Source organism: Mirounga leonina, unplaced genomic scaffold (genome assembly GCF_011800145.1).
Source record: "Mirounga leonina isolate KUSES-001 unplaced genomic scaffold, KU_Mleo_1.0 Mir_195, whole genome shotgun sequence".
In the NCBI taxonomy this organism is placed as follows: domain Eukaryota; kingdom Metazoa; phylum Chordata; class Mammalia; order Carnivora; family Phocidae; genus Mirounga; species Mirounga leonina.
Window position 1 is genome coordinate 11,312,642 of NW_023270490.1, and position 17,820 is coordinate 11,330,461.

Consider the following 17,820-nt stretch of genomic DNA (forward strand, 5'->3'; position numbering starts at 1 on the left):
GGCGGCGGTGGGGACAGGGGTGCAGGCGGCGGTGGGGACAGGGGTGCGGGTGGTGCAGGCGGAGGTGGGGGTGGTGGCTGGAGATGACGGGGTGTGGGGCTGAGACGGGGCAGAGCCCTCCTGAGGACAGGCTGAGGCGGCAGGAGACGGGAGCAGGGAGAGCCGGGCAGGCTGGTGCTTTGGGACACTGGCGCGTGCCTGCGGTGGGGGGGTATTGGTGTCTGGGTCCGGGGAAGCTGCCCAGCCCGCCCCACCCCTCGCGCCCCCAGGCGGAGCCGGGCTCAGGGCACACCCATGGACAGGTGAGTCAGAGTGGATACCTACACCTTCCCAGCAGGTAAGGGCAGGCCCGCCTCTCCTCTGAGGCCAACTTGGCGCCCAGCGGGCTCCCCTCCCGGCCAGCTCGAGTTCCCGCTTGGCACTTAATTCCCCAGAGCAACGAGCAGCGCCTGAGCTCGGCGCCCGAAGCGCAAGGACCACGCCGGGGGAGAAGACGGGGACGGCAGGGAGCGCTATCTGCGTCCCGAGGGAAGGGAGGTAGCTGGAGAACAGGGACGTGCAGCCTCAGGTCAAGGACGGCCCCCACTGCCCGGCGCAGGGCCCTGGCGGGGACGGGAGAGGCCACTGGCCGCAGCAGAGAGGTCCGACCCGGGCGCAAGACAGCCCTCACTTCACTGCGCACGTAAGGAATGAGGCCGGGGAGGTCACGCAGGGCCAGGGACACAGTGGGCAACGGAGCCCGGTCTCCTCCTCCCTGAGCTGGGAAGGGGATGCGGAGGGCAGGCGGGGGCGGCGGGCCTCACCTGAAGGGGTCCGCGGGGTCCTGGGCGTCACAGACGTCCGCGTGGCCGTGGCAGACACAGCGGCCCCCAATGCTGATGTCCTTAATGCTGTAATAATACTGCACCCGGGGGCGGAGGGCGGTGAGCACCACGGCCCCACGGCCCCACGGCCCGGCCCGACCGGCCCCCAGCCCACTGGCCGCGTCTCACCCGGCGGGTGACGGTGGGGTCCCGCAGCGCCTTGCCCATGAGGTGGCCCAGCAGCGTGTTGGTGCGTAGGAAGCGCAGGCGGATGTTGGTCGCTTTGGTGAAGTCACGCAGCAGGGGCGAGTAGGAGAAGTTCATGGCCCCGGGGCGCCCGTTCACCAGGGAGACCACAATCTGCACACAGGGCAGAGGGTCAGGCCAGGGCGGGGGCCGCCCCCACACGCTAGCAGGGACCGGCCCCCGGGCCGCCCCGGGGCCCACCTCGCCGTTCTCCAGGGGCACGATCCGCGAGTACTCGGTGGAGCAGATGACGTGGTCGTCCCGCGTGATGCGCTCCAGCGTCTGTGGCCCGAACCGTTCGAAGCAGTCCCTCTTGGAGGCTGTGGGGACCGGGCCAGAAGGTGAGGGCGCGGGGCCCCAGGATCACTTGCAAGTACTGCTGCGCCTCGATGGGCCACCCCGCCAACCCCACAGGGTTTTGTTGAAGAAAGAGTGAGGCGCGCGGCTGAGAGAGGAGCCTCCCCAGGAGGGCACGGTGGGGGTGCAGCCTGACCCCTGCCGAGCCCAGAGCCTGGCAATTCTGAACCTGCCCACGCCTCGTGGACTGACCCCTCCCGGCCTTCGCCACACCTGCCCCTCTCTCTGCAGAGAACAAGTGCCCCCCCACTCCGGACGGCCATCCTCATCCCCGTCCTTGGGGGTCCATTTCCAACTGCCCTCCAGAGGACTGCCCTACCCCCACTCTTGCCCATGGAGTTTTGGGGGACCCGTGACCAAGGTCCACCCAACTGGAGGCTCCCCATCAATGTGATCGGTCATGGAGGCCCTGGACGTGATGGGCCAGGGAGCTGCCGTGCCTCCTGACCGGCTCCCCTTGTTACTTCAGGAGCTGCCGGACCACGAAGCCGGTCGAGAGGGAGCCAAGAGGTGGCACCAGGGACTCCTGGTGCCACCAGCCCCTGGGCCCAGCCGTGCCCAACCTCAGGGACAGGAGCTGCTTGACATGCACCTGCCTTTGGGAACTCACGCCCGACACCCGACGCTTGCGGGAGTGGGGACCCTGAGAGCGCCTGGTGATGGCAGCCCACCCCAGGGGATGCCCCCCCGCCAGCCCCCGCCAGGAGACTCACACGCGAAGAACTGCCATGGCTGGTAGGTGTGTCCGAAGTCTGTGGACCGCTCCAGCACCCAGAGGTCTGGCCGCGGCGAGTTGGCGAACTTGATGAGCACATAGGCCACGTGGAAGACCTGTGGGGGTGGCGAGGTGTTGACGCCCCCAGACCCCCTCCACTCAGCTCAGGGCCCTGCACACACACCCGAAGCGCCGCCTCACCCTGTAAGGTGGGCTCTCTTTTCCCACGTTGGCCATCTGGGGGTTTGGCCTATGGGGGCCAACCGGCTCAGGGGGCAGCCCCCCAGTTCACTCAGGCCCACACCGGGGACACAGAGACAAAGGGTGGGAACACACCGTTCCTGAATGTCTCCCCTCCTGGGCCTGGAGGTGCCGCCCTCCAACCCTGCCCCAGAGACACAGGGGTCCTTCAGGCTCTGAGGCCATAGGCGGGCCTGTGGGGGGCTGGGATGGAAGGGGCACGTCGGGGCAGCCTGTCCACAGTGTCCGGGCAGTGAGGCTGGGCTGGCCAAGACAGGAGTTCATTCCACGGTCCCCGAAGGTCTGGTGGCCGGCCTGGCCAGGTGGCCAAATGGCAGCCCCAGCTCCCACATGAGCCTGGCCTCCTCAAACAGCTTGCAGCTCCCAAGACAAGACCCCTGTCCCAGCCCCACCCTGGTCACCCCCTCATCATTCTCAGGGCTGACTCAGGACCTGCCCCCTCTCCCTCTGACTGGCCCATGGCCACCGAGGCCCCAGGGACAGGCCCCTGCCCTCATCAGGAGGCCCCAGTGGATTAGACAGACCAGGGAACGAGCCCTCTTGGGGCTGGGCCAGGGAGACCCCAGCAGCCCAGGAGCTGCAGGCTGGAGCGTCACGGGGCCCTGGGCATGTCAGGGCAGCACCAGGACGGGGGGGGGGGAAGGGCGAAGCTGCTAGTCCAGAGGCCCCGAGAACCCCTCAAGCTCCAGCCCAGAACCACCTGTTCTGTCCCTGGTCCCAGCACAACCTCACTCCCAGGGCGTGTTCATGCCCGTCTCTCACCTCTTCCTGACCAGAGGTCAGCATCCCAGTGGATGCCCCTATGTCTTGTGCCCCTGGGGGCTTGCTGGGGTCCTTCCTCTGTTGACTGCCCCCTGGCCCTGCACTTAGCAGGTCCGAGCCTTGGCCCCCCAGCCTCATCTGGCACAGCCTCCAGAGGGCACTTTGGACGCCTCCTCAGGGATGCCCTCCTGACTGGCCCATCCGTGCTCGCTCAGAGGCGCTGGTTATACAGACGCATGGGGAAGGGTAATTAAGGGCCCCTTCCAAGAGGCAGCTGTCCCCCAGAGGCCGGAGGACCCTTCCAGGTTGTGGAGCTGGGCTCTCGCTGCCAAAGGTACCCCTCACCCCACTCCCTGGGGATGTAGTACCTGGCAAGGGGTCCCCACATCAGCGCCCAGACCCCCCAGCCCTGGGCCACAGTTCCTAGGAAAGGGCTCCGAGGCACGGAGAACAGCCTGTGGGTTCGGACAGAAGCACCTGCCCAGCCCGGGGCCTCAATGATGAGGCGGAGAGCGCTACCCTCACACGCCCAGCCGTGCATGTCTGCTGCTCCCCTGCACACACGTCCGGGGGTGGCGTCCGGGCACCCACCCCAGCCGCAGCCTCCTACGTGATGACCGTCGGGGAGTGGGCTGGGGGCAGGGACGGTGGTTTCCAGGCCCTGGGGCTCTGAGGGCCAGCCAGCGCCTCCCCTCCCCCAGCCCTCTGCCCCGGAGCCAAGAGAACAACAAAGCAGGCAGGGCCACTGTCCAGGCTGGGCTCTGTGCAGGGTATGTTTGGGCTCCAAGGAGACCCAGGCAGGGAAGGCAGCGGGGCCCAGGACACCCCCAGTCTGCACTGGGAGGGCCAGGCGCTCAAGACGAGTGGGGGGCCCCAGACAAGGGCGGATAGAGCTGGCAGACATGCCCCTTGGGGGCCTGAGATGGGAGCCCCCACCCCAGGCCCCCTCCCAAGGGCACCCCCAGGTAGGCAGTGAACTGTGCACCAGCCTCAGGGGTGACATCACTCTCCGGGCCACCCCCTGTGCCCTCAGCAGGGCCCCACCAGACCTGGGAGCAGGTCCTCTCTAGCACCTGCTGCCCCAGACCCGCAGGGCTGGGCCCAGAGCATAGGGGCCCCACAGGACAGGGAAGGGGCCCCTTCAGGGCTGCCCGAGGCCCACAGTCAGCCCCCACCCCCCATCAACCTGAGGCCGCTATGGTGATTCCATGAGGGAAGGTGGGCACAGGCTGCTAAGAATGGGGGGTGGGGGGGAGGTCCCAGCCCCTGAGACACGCCTGTTCGGAGTCCTGCCCCTCCCAGAAGGCCTGGTGTTTGCAGAGACAGGCTCAATTCAAGTTAAGAGCTGCCTTTCCCCGGGGTGGTGGGGGGGGGGGGGCCACAGGCTTATTTACCCACAGCCAGGCTCTGACGTCATCGTCCACTTAGCCCTGCCCATCGAGGGAGGGGCTTCAGTCTCTGGGGGTACAGACCCTACACACAGCCTGGCACCTTGGCTGACCCTCAGGTGCTCCAGGGAGACCCGGGAGGACCTCAAATGGCCCCGATGCCAGGAGGGGTCTTTGTGAGGAAGGGTGGGGGGAGAAGGGCCGGGAGTGGGGGAGGCTGGATGTGTGTAAGATGCCCACAGGCCGCTCTTGGGGGGTGGCCAGCAGCTTGGCCCCCACCAAAGGCCCCAAGGAAATTAAAGGTTCCCGCCAAGCCCCCCTGGGACCCACCCCCGCCTTTCCCTGAGCGAGGCCACCAGGCTGCACCCTCCGCTGGACAGCTCTGTCCCTCCCCCAGGTCGGCGGCTGGCTGCATTTTTCCCAGCTGAGAGCACTTGCACAAATATTGATTCCAACGCACTGATCAGGCAGGACCAGGGCAGCGTGGAAGCGTCCGCCCCGGTGCACAGCACCCTGGGACACGCTTAAAGAAAGACCCCTGCCTCCATCTGTCTGCCACCTCGCCTATCACACAGGGGCCCTCAACGGCTGTCCCCAAGGCCCTGGGCTGGAGGAGAGGCAGACATGCACCCAGCATTCCCCATCTGTTCCCAACTGGTTCCGGCTGCCAGGACCCCACAGCTGCCCTGGACAGGACCTGGGAGCACGAGCAGACCCCTGGGCTCAGGCCCCCGCCCCCCCGGCCCGCCTGCTCAGCCCCACTGCTAACTGGGGCTGACCTTTCCCGCTGCTACAAAGTTCTGTGCAAAAGGAAAAAAATGTCTTTTAAAGCAAAAGCCAAACAAAAGCCTCCCGAGTTATTTTTAAAAATCTGGCTATTTTGGGGGCAGGCACGTCTCCAGCACAGCAGCCGGACCTGCCTCTCGGCCCCCGCCCCCCCGGCCCCCACGCCCAGCCTGAGCACAGAGGGTCAGGGCTCCCCAGGAGGGGACATGCCCCGGTGACCACTGCCTGAGGGGGGCCGGGGCCAGGGCAGGAGGCCCGGGGTGGGTTCCAGGCTTCGGTGGCTGTGTGGCCCCGGCTGTCGCTTCCCCTCCTGGGACGGGGGGCAGTAGGAAGACAAACACAGCAGAGGTGTGGGCCGGGACACAGTGCCTCTCAAGAGCCCGAAGCAGGCAGAGACCACCTACCCCTGGAGATGGGCAAGCAGGAGTTAGCAGCCCCCTGGCAGGGAAGCTGCAGGGGTGGGGGTGGAGTGTGTGTGTGCACGCAGGGCTGGGGTCTGGACGACACACGGAGAGCTAAAGAAACACATTACTCCCACAGACCCCAGCGGGGGTCTCTGGGGCCCCCAGGGATGGGAAGGGGGGCGGGGGGGAGAGCTGGTCAGCAACCTCTTGGGCTGAGGCACCCACATCACCAAGGGAGGGCCGTGGCTGGCACACCCCGCCCCTGCCCCAGCCGATCTCGGGGCCGGGAAGACCCAGGCCGGCCCTCGTGCCCCTGTCCCGGGGGCAGTGGGGGAAGGGAGGGAGCCTGCCTGCCCCCCCATCCGCTGGGCTGGGCGGCGTGAATCACCGGGCAGTCTGTGACTCAGCCCTGGCCCCACAGGAAGCAAGGCCCCATGCCGATTCCCGGGATGGGCCAGGGTCCCAGGCTGTGGCCGGGCGGAGGCAGGAAGCCCCTCCTAGACCAGGCGTCCGGGTTCCCCTTGGAGTGAGCACTGGGGCACCCAGACCTCCTGGATCCCCCCCACCCCAGACTGCCAGAGCCCACCCTCAGGGCCCCGCACCCCCAGCCTGCCCACCCTCCCAGCAGAGACCCCATCAGGAAACACAGATAACAGTGAGGACAGATGGCAGAGCAGGGCCGGCGGGCCAGCGCAGGCGTGTCTCCTCGAGCCCCCAGCTGGGTAAATAAGCATGGACGTCCACACAACAGGATCAGGAGCCTGAAAACAGAGCCAGGAGGGGCAGGGCGTGGAAAGCCACGGCCCCAGGAGAGCAGAACACGGACACGCAGAGGATGCAGGGCGGCCTCAGCGCTCTGCCGGTCGGGACACCTGCCGCACAGGTGTGCAGAGCAGCGGGGGAGACCTTCGGGGAATGGGGGGTGGGAGGACCCCTGACAGCTGTGCAGGACCCCACCAGCGAGAGCGGAGGGCGAATGTCCCGCATGGCTCAGCACCGCGCCAGCTCTGGGCCTGTGGCTATTCCAAGACCCCCACCGCCAGGGGCTGTCTCGGGTCCCCGGCCCAGAGCTCCCTGCCGCGTCCCCTCCTCCCTGAAGCCTGGCCCGGGTCAGGCCAGATGGTCAACCGTGGGCCTCAGGAAGTAGAGTTTATCCCCGGGGGAGCCCCCAAACCGAAACAGTTTAGTCTTGGTGAGTGGTATTGCTGGAGACCAACGCGTGGGGTTTGTTTAAACACAGAGAACAGGAGGCTTTGGGGGCCACCAGAGTCTGGGGGGGGGACATAGGAGGTGGCGGGGAGGTGCGTGTGTCCAGTGTGAGTAGAGATGAGCGTGCCAGGACAGCTGCGGGCAAGCGGGTCAGTGATGAGATGCACAGGGTTGGCGACAAATGGCCCCCAGGCCTGAGCGTGGGCGGCCCCTCTGGCCCCATGTCCTCTGAGCAAAGGGTCCTGCTCATTCTCATGAGGAAAGGCGTGGCCCATACTGGAGAAGGGGGCGTCTACCCCAGGGATGCCACCAGGACCCCCCAGTGTCCTCCCCCAGGGAGCCCATGTCCGGTCCAGCCCCCGCACCTGTCCTGGCTGTGGGGCTCCATAGCCAGAGCCTGGCCAGCCTTGGCCATACTTCCTGCCACTTCCCCTGAACAACCCCGCTGACGCCCCCAGGGTGCTGGCCACATGGCCAAGCGCCCAGCCGGGCCAGCAAGCCGGGCCAGTGGGAGCAGGGGGCCTGCCCAGGGAGCCCTGAGCTGGCTGGCCTCTGAGGGCAAGCTGCCCAGACCTGGGGCGGGCAGGGCAGAGCTGCCAGGGACCCGAACAGCTGAAGCAGCCAGTGTGTTCTGGGGCCCTTGCCGAGGCACAAGGCCCACAAGCAGGAGCTCTCCTCCCCACAGTCAGAGACGAAACAGTCCAGGGGGCACAGCCCATATGGCCGGGCTGTGACCAAGCCCAGCATCTCCTCTGGAGACCAGCACCACACTGGCTCAGTTTCCCCAAGTGCCCAGGTAGGGTTCACCGCCAATGGTCAGTAACTGTGCCAAAGCTTTGCTCCTCCATTCCCCTGTCTGGTGGGTGGTGGCAGCTGGTGTCCTCCCTGTCCCCCACTGTCCCCAGGGAGGGCGCAGCCTCTGGACTCTGGCATTTCTAGTCCTCAATGCTTTTGGCCTCACACCCAACCACCCCAGCCTATACCCCAACGCTGGCCCCTGGCCCCCCTCTGCACCGCCATACCCTTCCTCGTGGCCTCGCAGGGCTGAGACATGGGCCGACCTGCCCCATCACAGGTAAGAACACAGCTGGGAGGGGTCAGTGTTCCCCACCTGAAGCCAGATCTGGGCAGTGTGGCTGCACTGGGCAGGAAAGGGAGGGGTTTGCTGGGGGGAGTCTCCCCTCCATGGCAGGCCCCAGAGGGCTGTCTGGAAAGGGAGGGGTCTCTCCCCACAGCAAGCCCCAGCTATCTCTGCCTAGCTCCTTGAGACCCCACGGCAGAGCCCCCAGTGGGGGCAGGGCACCTGAGCCAGGACCTACCCTGCCGTGCAGCCTGAGCCGGGCTGTCAGAAACAATACCCACACTGCGCTGGGCACAGGGAAGGGGGAGCCTCAGGCTGGCGGGAGGCCGGGAGGACCCCCAGGCAGGCCACTGGGACTCGGGAAACCACCAGCGGGGGAGCCCTCCTGCATCCCTCCAGAGGAGACCCGCTTCTGAGGCTTGTGCCCAGCAATGTCAGACCAACAGCTTGGTTCTCTCAGGTCTGAGGGTTCCCAGAGGCCAAGGTCCACCATGCAAGCAGGACAGGGAGCCAAGGCTTGGGCCTCCCCGTGCCCTTCCCAGCCAGGACTTTATTCATGGAACCTCACTTTCTCCATCTGCCAAATGGGAAGGAAGAGGATCCCACTGTCCCCCGCCTACTGCAAGATGGGAAAGACCACCAGGGGATGAGAGGTGACTCAGGGCAAGAGGGAGCAGGCTCACGGAAGCCCCGTGGGGCTCCCATGCCCCCAGACAGACGGACACCGCAGGGATCATGCCCCATCAGCTCCGTGCCCCGCCACCAGGCGTGCAGCCCACCTGCCCTCTTTCTCAGTTCTCCCGGGGGCAGGAAGGCCTCCTGATGCCCAGTGCCAGCCGCCTCCTCCCCCTTCCCAGGGTATCCGCTCCAGGTCCCAGAACAAAGGCTGCTGACAGCCCGCCACAGGGGGTGTGCCCAGGCCCGCGGCCCGCTCAGCCTGGCTTCCTTGCGGAAGCCCAGCCCCACCCCAAGGCCCAGGCCGCCAAGGACTGCCGAGTCCCAAAGTGGGAAAACCCGGTACACAGCCAGGACCCCTTGGGCTAGCTTGGCCAGGCTGCTCTGGTTCAGCCTGTCACCCCATCTGCGCCAGAGAGTGGGCTCAGAGGGTCCTGCCCTGGGGACATCCTCAGGACCTCCCCAGACAAGGAGCTCTTAAGGGCTCAGGCCCCAGGGACGTCTGGGTGGCTCAGTCGTTAAGCGTCTGCCTTCGGCTCAGGTCGTGATCCCGGGGTCCTGGGATCGAGCTCCGCATAGGGCTCCCTGCTCGGCGGGAAGCCTGCTTCTCCCTCTCCCACTCCCCCTGCTTGTGTTCCCTCTCTCGCTGTGTCTCTCTGTCAAATAAATAAATAAAATCTTTAAAAAAAAAAAAAAAGGGCTCAGACCCCAGGTCACTGTGAGGGCCACGTTCTAGGCCCCCAGACACGTCCCTGGTGCTGCAGCCCCTACAGCCTCTACCCTCCAGAACCCTCACGGGTACTCCTTCTACCCTACGTGGGGCTCCCCAATGGGGCACCAATGGCAAGGCCTGGCCTCCATCCCCAACCTGAGGAAGCAGGGGCACCCATCCACGGGACCCAGTTGCCGCTCTGTGGCTCAGGGAGGAATGAGCTCCGTTTCCAAGAGAGTGGTGGTGAATGTGGGAATTTCCTCTGGGATTCCATCTCCGCGGGGAAACATGCCCAAGAAAGAGATTTCTCTCACCCATAAAGCTAGAAACCGGTGGGGCACCTGGGTGGCTCAGTCATTAAGCGTCTGCCTTCGGCCCAGGTCATGGTCCCAGGGTCCTGGGGTCGAGCCCCGCATCACGCTCCCTGCGCTCTCTGCTCAGCGGGAAGCCTGCTTCTCCCTCTGCCCCTCCCCCTGCTTGTGTTCCCTCTCTCGCTGTGTCTCTCTCTGTCAAATAAATAAATAAATAGTATCTTAAAAAGAAAAAAAAAATAAAAGCCAGAAACCAGGTCCAGGTGCGCTGCCCGGTAGTGGGCAGTCCGTGTCCTCCCCTCCCCCACCCCATCCAAGCTGGCAGCCCCTTGGTCAGACCACGACTGGGGCTTGGGTGGATTCACCCACCGGCAGTAGAGGGGAGGGAGGGGGAAGGGGTGGGTGGATCGCGGTGGGTCAGAGGGAGGGTGGGTGGGTGGAAAAAAGGGAGGAAGGGTGGCGGAGGGAGAGAGAGGAGTACCGCTCTGTGGATGGGTGAGTCTCTGTCCCTGCAAACACAGCTGGAAAGGACCCGTGTCCCCTCTGTCATTTCACAGCTGGGGAAACTGAGGCTTGGAGAGTCAGGATATGCAGTGACACCCTCTCACTGGCCTGGAACCACCAGTGCACAAAACAAATGTACTGCCAGCTGCCTCAACTCTGGCCCGTTTCACAGATGTGGAGCCCAGGGGCCACAGAGCCCCACGCGGGCAGAGCTGTGGGGTGTGGGGTGGGGCGCTGTCCGAGCCCCTCCTCAGCCCCACTCACTGCACCCCGGGGGGAACCTCGTGCCCCCCTGCTCTGCGGCCACCCTGGCATTGCCATGGTGACAGTGTCACCGTGCACCCGCTAGGGGCCCTCCCCCCCAGGTCTGTCCCATGCAGGAGGAGGGGAGGCAGAAAGAACCCTCCAGCTCAGCACAAGGTCCCTCCCACGGGCCCCCCAGGGCTTCTGATGTCCCTCCCAGACTCCCTCCAGGGGACAGGAGAGCGCAGATGTGATCAGAACCCAGTGAGCTGAAGGGAAGTGGAGCGGCCCGGGGGACCCCGAGGCAGGGAGCCCATTCGGGGGAGCCCCCTCCCCAGCCCACCCTGCCCCCAGCCCAGCTCCTTCCCCCTGCATGTGGCTACTTCTCCCTAGGGCACAACAGCTAATGTGGCCGTTTGGGACCTGAACCCACTCCCCTCACTGCCCACCTCCCCCTGGGCCAGGCCTGCAGGCCTCCAGGCTGGGGGCAGGAGGAACCCCAACAGAGCACCCCAACTCTGCCCCCGGGGCCTGCCCTTCCAGCCACTTCCCCACCTCTCTAACATCGTCAGGGTGACAGCGGGATGGGGTTCGGCAAGGAGCAGACACCCACCTGGTCGCACCCCAGGACGGTGGCAAGATAGCCACCATGAACAGGTAGGGTTCCGGCAGGATCCACCTTGTAGCCGGGACCCCAAGCAGGCCCAGGGTTGGTCGCTTGCAGGCTCAGCCCCCTCCACCTGCCCCCACCACAGCCCCAGGGGCAACAGGACTGCTGGCCCTTCTCACAGGCGGGTCACCAAGGCCTGGCAAAGTCCCCCACGGAGCAGGACAGAGCCCGTGGGAGCCCGACCCCACCCAGATCCCACAGGCGGGGCTCATCGGTCACTGAGAAATGCCCGCGCCCCTGCCCCCTGCGCCGGGGCTTCAAAGGCCAAGGAGAGCCCAGAGCTGTGGCCTGAGCAGGCGCCCCTGACCCCAAGGCAGCCTCCACAGCACAGGTATGCCGGGAATGTGCACCCCAGCGCCTCCCCCAGCCTCCCCCACCGTCCGGGCCCCTCCCACAGCCGCCAGGCAGCGCCAGGCTCCAGGCGAAGGAATTCCTCCAAGTAAACACCAGGGCCTCCCAGCATCTGGGCCGGCCTCCAAGCTGTCCCCTGGCCCTGACTGTGGCCTCTGGGAAGCCCCCTCCCGTCCTCCTGTCCCCCTGCCGCCGCAGGGGTGCCGAGGGAACACGCAGAAGGTGCCCACGCCACGCCTCTGTCCGCGCCGGGCCCCCACCCGCAGCTCCCTCCGGGCCCCACCACTGCCGACCACCTACCTGGCCCAGGTCCAGGGTGACGTTGACCTCGTTGTACTCCGGTCCCCGGGACAGTGGCGGGCTCTGCCACCAGCGCTCCGTGCCGTCGATGGCGTTGCTCACGGGGTGCGCCCTGTTGCTGCTGGCGGCCGAGCAGATGTCGCAATACTGGCCCTGTGGGGGAGGGCGCGGTCAGGCGACCTGGGGGGGCTGGCGCCCCGCCCTCGGTCACCCTCCCGCCCTGCACACCCCCAACCGGCCACCCTCACCTGCCATCCCCCTGCGCTCGGCAAGCCCCTGCTGAGTGCTTACTGCATGCTGGGCTCCCGGGAGAGACGGTCACAGCCCTCACGGAGGAACAGGAGAGCGGGGAAGAAGGGCACCCTCTTTAGGTGGGAAAATCCCTGTGGGCTTCCCTGAGGAGGTGCTGTCTGAGGCCTACACTGCAAGTGGGGGGTGCGCTCCAGACAGAGGGGTGACCCACGCGGGGCCTGGGGCCAGGAGGAAGTGGGCAGCACGGGACACAAAGTCCAATGGAGCTGGAGCCGAGGGGGAAAGAGAGCCGGTCTAGGGGGGAGTCACAGTCCCCAGAAGGAAGGCCCGGGAGCATCAGGGCGGGGAGGGGGCGGGGAGGGGTCCGGGAGGCCAAACCGCCTCCCCAGCTCCTCTGGCCCCTCACGCACAACCCTCCTGTCAGGCTCTCACCCAGAGCCTGGATTAGGGTCTCCAGAGAGACGGAAGGAATTAAGCCATTCCAGGGACCTGCGGGGAGAGGCCCCAGAGTGGAGGTGTGTGGGCAGACGCTAGGCGAGGCCTGGACCTCCTGGCTCTGCCGCTTCCGAGCCCTGGGATCAGGCCAAGTCACGGCACCATGAGCCTCAGTGTCCCCATCCGAGGAGTGGGGATGGCACCTGCCTTGGCCACGGCAAGATTAACGGATCCCACGTGGGGCCTGGCAGCTGCTTCTGTCCCGGTCCAGCCACCTGCTAGGGGCCTGTCCTTTGGGGGCACAGAGGCGTCCCTGTCAGGGAGGAGCAGGTGCTGGGGGCACGGGGGGCGGGGGGGCAGAGCTGGGTGCTGGCCGCTGGCTGAGGGCAGGCCCAACCCCCACCCCGGAGGAAACCAGACCTGCCATCCCTCGGCACACAAAGGCAGCCCTCTGGGACTTGGCATCGACTGAGGCCCCAGAGGCTGTGTCTGGGAAATGTGGCTGCCCCACCCCTCCCAACCTCCCAGGGGGCCAGACCTTGTCCTAGGAGTTGGAGGTGGGAGCGTGGGAGATCCCTTGCTCCCCCACTCCCAGGCCTGGCAGCCACGGAGAGCCCCCAAGCCTCACAAACGGGGCTCTGCCCCACGCTCCTGCTGTGTGCTCGGGCTGGTGGGACCCAATGCACCGGACCTGCGCACCCCGCCTCCCACCCAGCAGGCTCCCGGGACCCCTTGTGCTAGGTGCTCCGGGCTGCCCTGTCTCAGACCTTGTTCCGGCCAGTGGGCCCTGGCTCTCATCTCTTGTCCTGTCTCAGCTCACATGTCACCTCCTCCGCAGGAGCCCCAGAGCTCCAGACCACCCAAGCAGCTAACCTGCTGATCCCCGTGCATGCATTGCCCTGCTTCTTTATCCTATCACAGAGACCTGAAATTCTCCGGCTACTAGTGATCTTCTATTTACTGACCCCGCCCAGGGCCCAGAGCTCGGCGGGGGAGCGGGGGACGGACGGACCACAACACCAACTGCTTCACTCTGTACTGTGCCTCTGAGCCCACCCCCAGGGCTGCCATACCTAGGGACTGGAGCAGTAGGGAACACTCAGAAAAGTTCTACCGCCTAGCTCAAATGGGGACCCCCAAACTAGAAGCCAGGGCTCTGGCTCCCAGGGCCGGTGGGAGCTCCCAGTGGGTAAACAGAGGAGGGGGCCCAAGGGATCACTGAAAGCACCACAAACATAGGTGTAAGGCATCAGAGGCCTGGCGGGGCCGAGGGTGGTAGGGGGCCTTCTTAGAGAAGGTGGGCAGGGCCACCTGGCTGAGTTGATATGGGCCTTCCAAAAAAGGCTGCCTGTGGTCAGACGCACCCCCCCCCCCCCCGCCCGCAAGCCCAGGAGGAAGCTGGGTCAAGGGGGCCCAGGAAAGTTTCTGCTCAGGCCCACCCAGAGAGTCAGAGGTGACTCTAGTCCCCACAAAAGGCTACAGCGGACGTCCGCCTCTCGGTGATGTGGGCCTCCTGGCCGGCCTGTCTGCCTGGCTTTGGCTCACAGTGTTCAATGCTGGGGAAACCGGGCTCCCTCCACCCTCTGCTGCAGAGGGTCCTGCCGGGAACAGAGTGAGGAAATAGGGAGCAACGATAAGGACGTCCCCTCCCCGTGAGTCACCATGCCGGCAGCGGAGCCCCCGACTTCCCCTGCGGGGCCCAGGGCCAACCCGGAATTCCTGCAATGCCCACCTGAGGCCACAGGGCTGGAATGCCCCCATTGCCCTCTGCCTGCTCCAGCTGCCTCCAGGCCCACCTTGCCCAGACACCAGCGGGCCTCGTCTGTCTCCTCCAGGGGCCCTGGGAGCTGCCAGCCCCCAGGCTCGGGCCCCACATCCCGCGACCCAACGCCCATGCTAGCCCAAGACTGAGCTCTTAGGACAGAGAGAAGGTGGGCATCACCTGCCTGGCACCTCCTGCCCCCAGCAGCTCGGCTCCAGACGGGGCCTATAGGCAAGGCCCCCTCACCAGCCCATTCGAAGGCCAGGGCAACTAGAGAGGACAGAGGCACTGGCCGGGTCAGGGATTCAGCCAAGGCCACACGGCTGTGCAGCTTGCCTCCCTTGGGCCAAGGGGCTTCCTAGCACACCGGCAGCCTCAGACCAGGGGTGCTCCAGACCCTCAAAGGGAAGCTTCCGCCTCTCTCTTGCCAGACCCTGTGGAGTCCGAGCTGTGGGGGCAGGGCCGCCAGGGCTCACTCAGGTCGGCTCCCTCCCACGTGACACCATGTGTGTCGGCCTCGCTACGTAACCGATGGCTTCCCAGGCTCCTCAGGCCATGATCCCAACCTCAGGTGAAGCAGCTCTCATGCCCATTTTGCAGACGAGGAGCCTGAGGCCCAGGGAGAGAAAGCGCACCGCTACGGAGCAGAGGAAGGGGGCTCTGCCCCGGGCCCCCAGACGGCTCCTTTAAGCACAGTAAGGGAGCAACAAAGACCAGGGATCGGGTAGCTTCGATGACCTCTGGGGGGGGGTGCCCCTGACGCACCGGGAACAGGGGCATCGAGTACTCAGCCGGGCCCTCTGGGACAGCTCTGGGGCAGCTCTGGCCACCCCCACACAAGCTCCTTCCTGCCACCCAGCCCCTTGGCACATCAACCAGATGTGCCAAGGGCCTGTGGCAGGGCTGGGTTCTCACTGCTCTACCGCGCCAGATCCCAGCCTGACTGTGGGGCTTTCAGCAGGTGTCCACAGTGCAGCTCTCGGGCCTCAGTTTCCCTATCTGAAACATGGGCTTGACACCCTTTCTGTCAGCGGTGCTGGGCACAGGGGAGAGCACACGGGTGAGCCCAGAAGCCCAAGGGAGGAGAGCTTCCAGGGCAGGATGGATCCGCAGCACCAGTGCCCCTCTCGGCTCCTCCCTTCAGGGGAGGACCCAGGGCAGTGTGTCTGGTTTTTCTCCCCTTATACTGCCCCCCCATATCTGCCTCTTTCTGCAGGTGGAGAAGGTGCTGGGGGGCCCAGCTGAGGCTCCTCCGTTCATCACCCACCGGGGCTAATCCACCTCTAACTGCCGCCCTCCCCTCCCCCTGCCTCTTCCACCAGGACTGTGGTGACTCAGGTTACAACCGCCTTGGGGCCCCCACTCTCCCTAAGGTTCAGCAGGGGTAGGAAGATCAGCCTACTATGGGGCGTCAAGGAGTCCCTGGAGCAGACCCTATCCCCCTCCAAGGGTGGCCAAGCGACCTCACAGGATCCTGCCAGCCTGTGTGCTCGGGCGGGTGGTCTTCGCAGCCCTGCCTTCGTGGTCAAGTGTCCATGCCAGTTGGTGCCACTGGACCCGTTCCCCACCCACAGGCTCATGGCTTGGTGGGCCTGCCTCCGGAAGGTCCTGGGGGTTGAAACCCCATCTCCTCAGGGAGACTGAAGCCGACAGACCCACCACCTGCGGGGCAGAGATGTGGCCCAGGATTTGCACCTGTGTTCCCAACTCCAGTTAAAAATACCATTGTTTGCCCTCCACATACACACACACCCCCCTTGAGGGTCCCACCATGTCCCCAGATCCCCAGAGGGAACGACTTCAAGCTTCTGCTACAGGCAGCGAGAGCCTCCAGTGTCTGGCCCCAAACTCTAGGAACCCAGTCCCATCCGCGCCGGCAGGTTCCAGCCTGTCCCTGGGAAAGGCAGAGCGGGTCCGCCCCCTCCCCGCAGCGGCGGTGGAGGCCAAGTCCCGCCCTCGCCGGGATCCCGGGACTCGAGGCCGCCAGGGACTGGGCACCAGCGCCCCGCCCGCCCTGCCACCGTCGCCCGGGACGCGCACTTCTCTGGCGGAGCCTGAAAGGCCGGGCTGGGGTCCCTTCCGTTTCCCGAAATGCGGGACCAGGGCGACGGGACGGATCGCGCGGGCTTCGCTCCGTACCTGGGCGCTCCCAGCCAAGTCGGTCCCCGGCGCCCGCGTCCCCGCGACGGCGTCCTCGCCACCCCGCCCGCCCCGCGGCCACCCAGCCCCGGCCCGCGCTCACCTGGATGGTCTGGTTGGGGTCCCCGCCCGCCACAGGGCCGCCCACCAGCTTGCAGTAGAGGTCCTCGGTGGGGCGCGGGGCGCCGCGCGCCGGGGCCTCCTCGCCGCAGGTGGCCGAGGCGGCGATGCGGGCGCCCTCGGCCAGGTTGAAGTAGGGCGGGTGCAGGCTGAAGCCGCCGTCCGCCGACTCCTGCGCCCGCGCGGCGCCCAGCAGCGCCAGGCCGACCAGGAGCAGCGGCCCGGGGCCCCGGGCGGGCCCCGCCGCGCGCCGTGCGCTCCCCGCGCGGAGCCGCGCGCCCAGCTTCGCCATCTTCCAGCTCCGGGAACCGCGGCGCCGCGGGAGCCCGGCGGGAGTGCGGCGGCGGCCGGCCCGCTCGCCCCGCCTGCGGACGTCAGGCCCCGCCCCGGCCCGCCCGGGCGCCCGAGCCCCGCGCCCCGGGGAGGGGGCGGGGAGGGGGCGGGGGAGGGGCGGCCGGTGGCCTTAACCCTTCGGACCCTTGCCCCCGCCGGCCTCGCGGAAGGGGCACCTGCTGACCCCGCGCCGGGCGTGGGAACGCGGCCCGACTGCGACCCCCCAGGGCGTGGCTCCCGGTCCCGAGCGGCGCCCCGGGTTCCGGGCGCCCGGGCCGCTCTTCCCAGCCTGGCGGCTCAGCTCTTTGTTTCCCTAACTTTGGGCACCTCTTGGCGGCCGAGCGCCCCCGGCGGCCCGGGGACAGGCGCTGCGGCGAAAAGTCAGGCAGGCTTGTCCGGCGGCCAGGCTGGCCGTCTGCCTCACCAAGAGCCCAGCCCGTTCCCACCCCGCCACCCCAGAACCGGCTCAGTGTCCAGAGCGACTGCCCCACTGGAGCCTGGACGCTTGGTTCCCTGGGACTTGATGGCGTGACCTCCCCAGACCTGGTGCAGCCTCTCTCCTCTCTTCCTGTGTTTGGTTTTTCTCCCCTTATACTGCCCCCCGCATATCTGCCTCTTTCTGCAGGTGGAGACGGTGCGCCCTTGCCAGCCATTAGTGGCCATGGGTGGGGGCCCTAGAGGCAGTCCAAACTACAGAGGGATAGAAAGACCTGGATTGGGGACCCCATGCGTCTCTGGGGCAGTCAGGTCAAATTCAACCCTGCTAGCTCCCACCGGTACCAGACTTGGCTTTTAAATATTCTAAAATAGGGAAATGGATCAAGAGGCACCGGACACAGGTCCCCACTGCGGGGCCCCTGTGGCAAAGGGAGGATGCTCAGAACCCCGAGGGTGCCGGGCAGATGGGCTGCAAAGGACTTCCACTGAGCACCTGCCATGCAGCAGGTCAGCTGGGAGCCTGCCCCTGTGCCTCTGAAGTACCGGTGCTTTGGGGCACTGTG

The 17,820-nt window shown here is 66.6% G+C and overlaps 1 protein-coding gene across 1 annotated transcript in view; it reads right to left on the reverse strand.

Moving 5' to 3' along the window:
* LAMA5 (laminin subunit alpha 5) overlaps nt 1-16,801 on the reverse strand; it is a 49,869-nt gene extending 33,068 nt beyond the window's left edge. Inside the window, exons 1-6 of the mRNA XM_035025524.1 lie at nt 16,470-16,801; nt 11,779-11,931; nt 2,120-2,237; nt 1,251-1,369; nt 993-1,163; nt 804-901 (exon numbers count right to left, since the gene is read on the reverse strand). Coding sequence (XP_034881415.1) covers nt 804-901; nt 993-1,163; nt 1,251-1,369; nt 2,120-2,237; nt 11,779-11,931; nt 16,470-16,778 — 968 coding nt within the window. The 5' untranslated portion in view covers nt 16,779-16,801. The remainder of the gene's footprint in view (nt 1-803; nt 902-992; nt 1,164-1,250; nt 1,370-2,119; nt 2,238-11,778; nt 11,932-16,469) is intronic.
* Nucleotides 16,802-17,820: the final 1,019 nt, after the last annotated feature.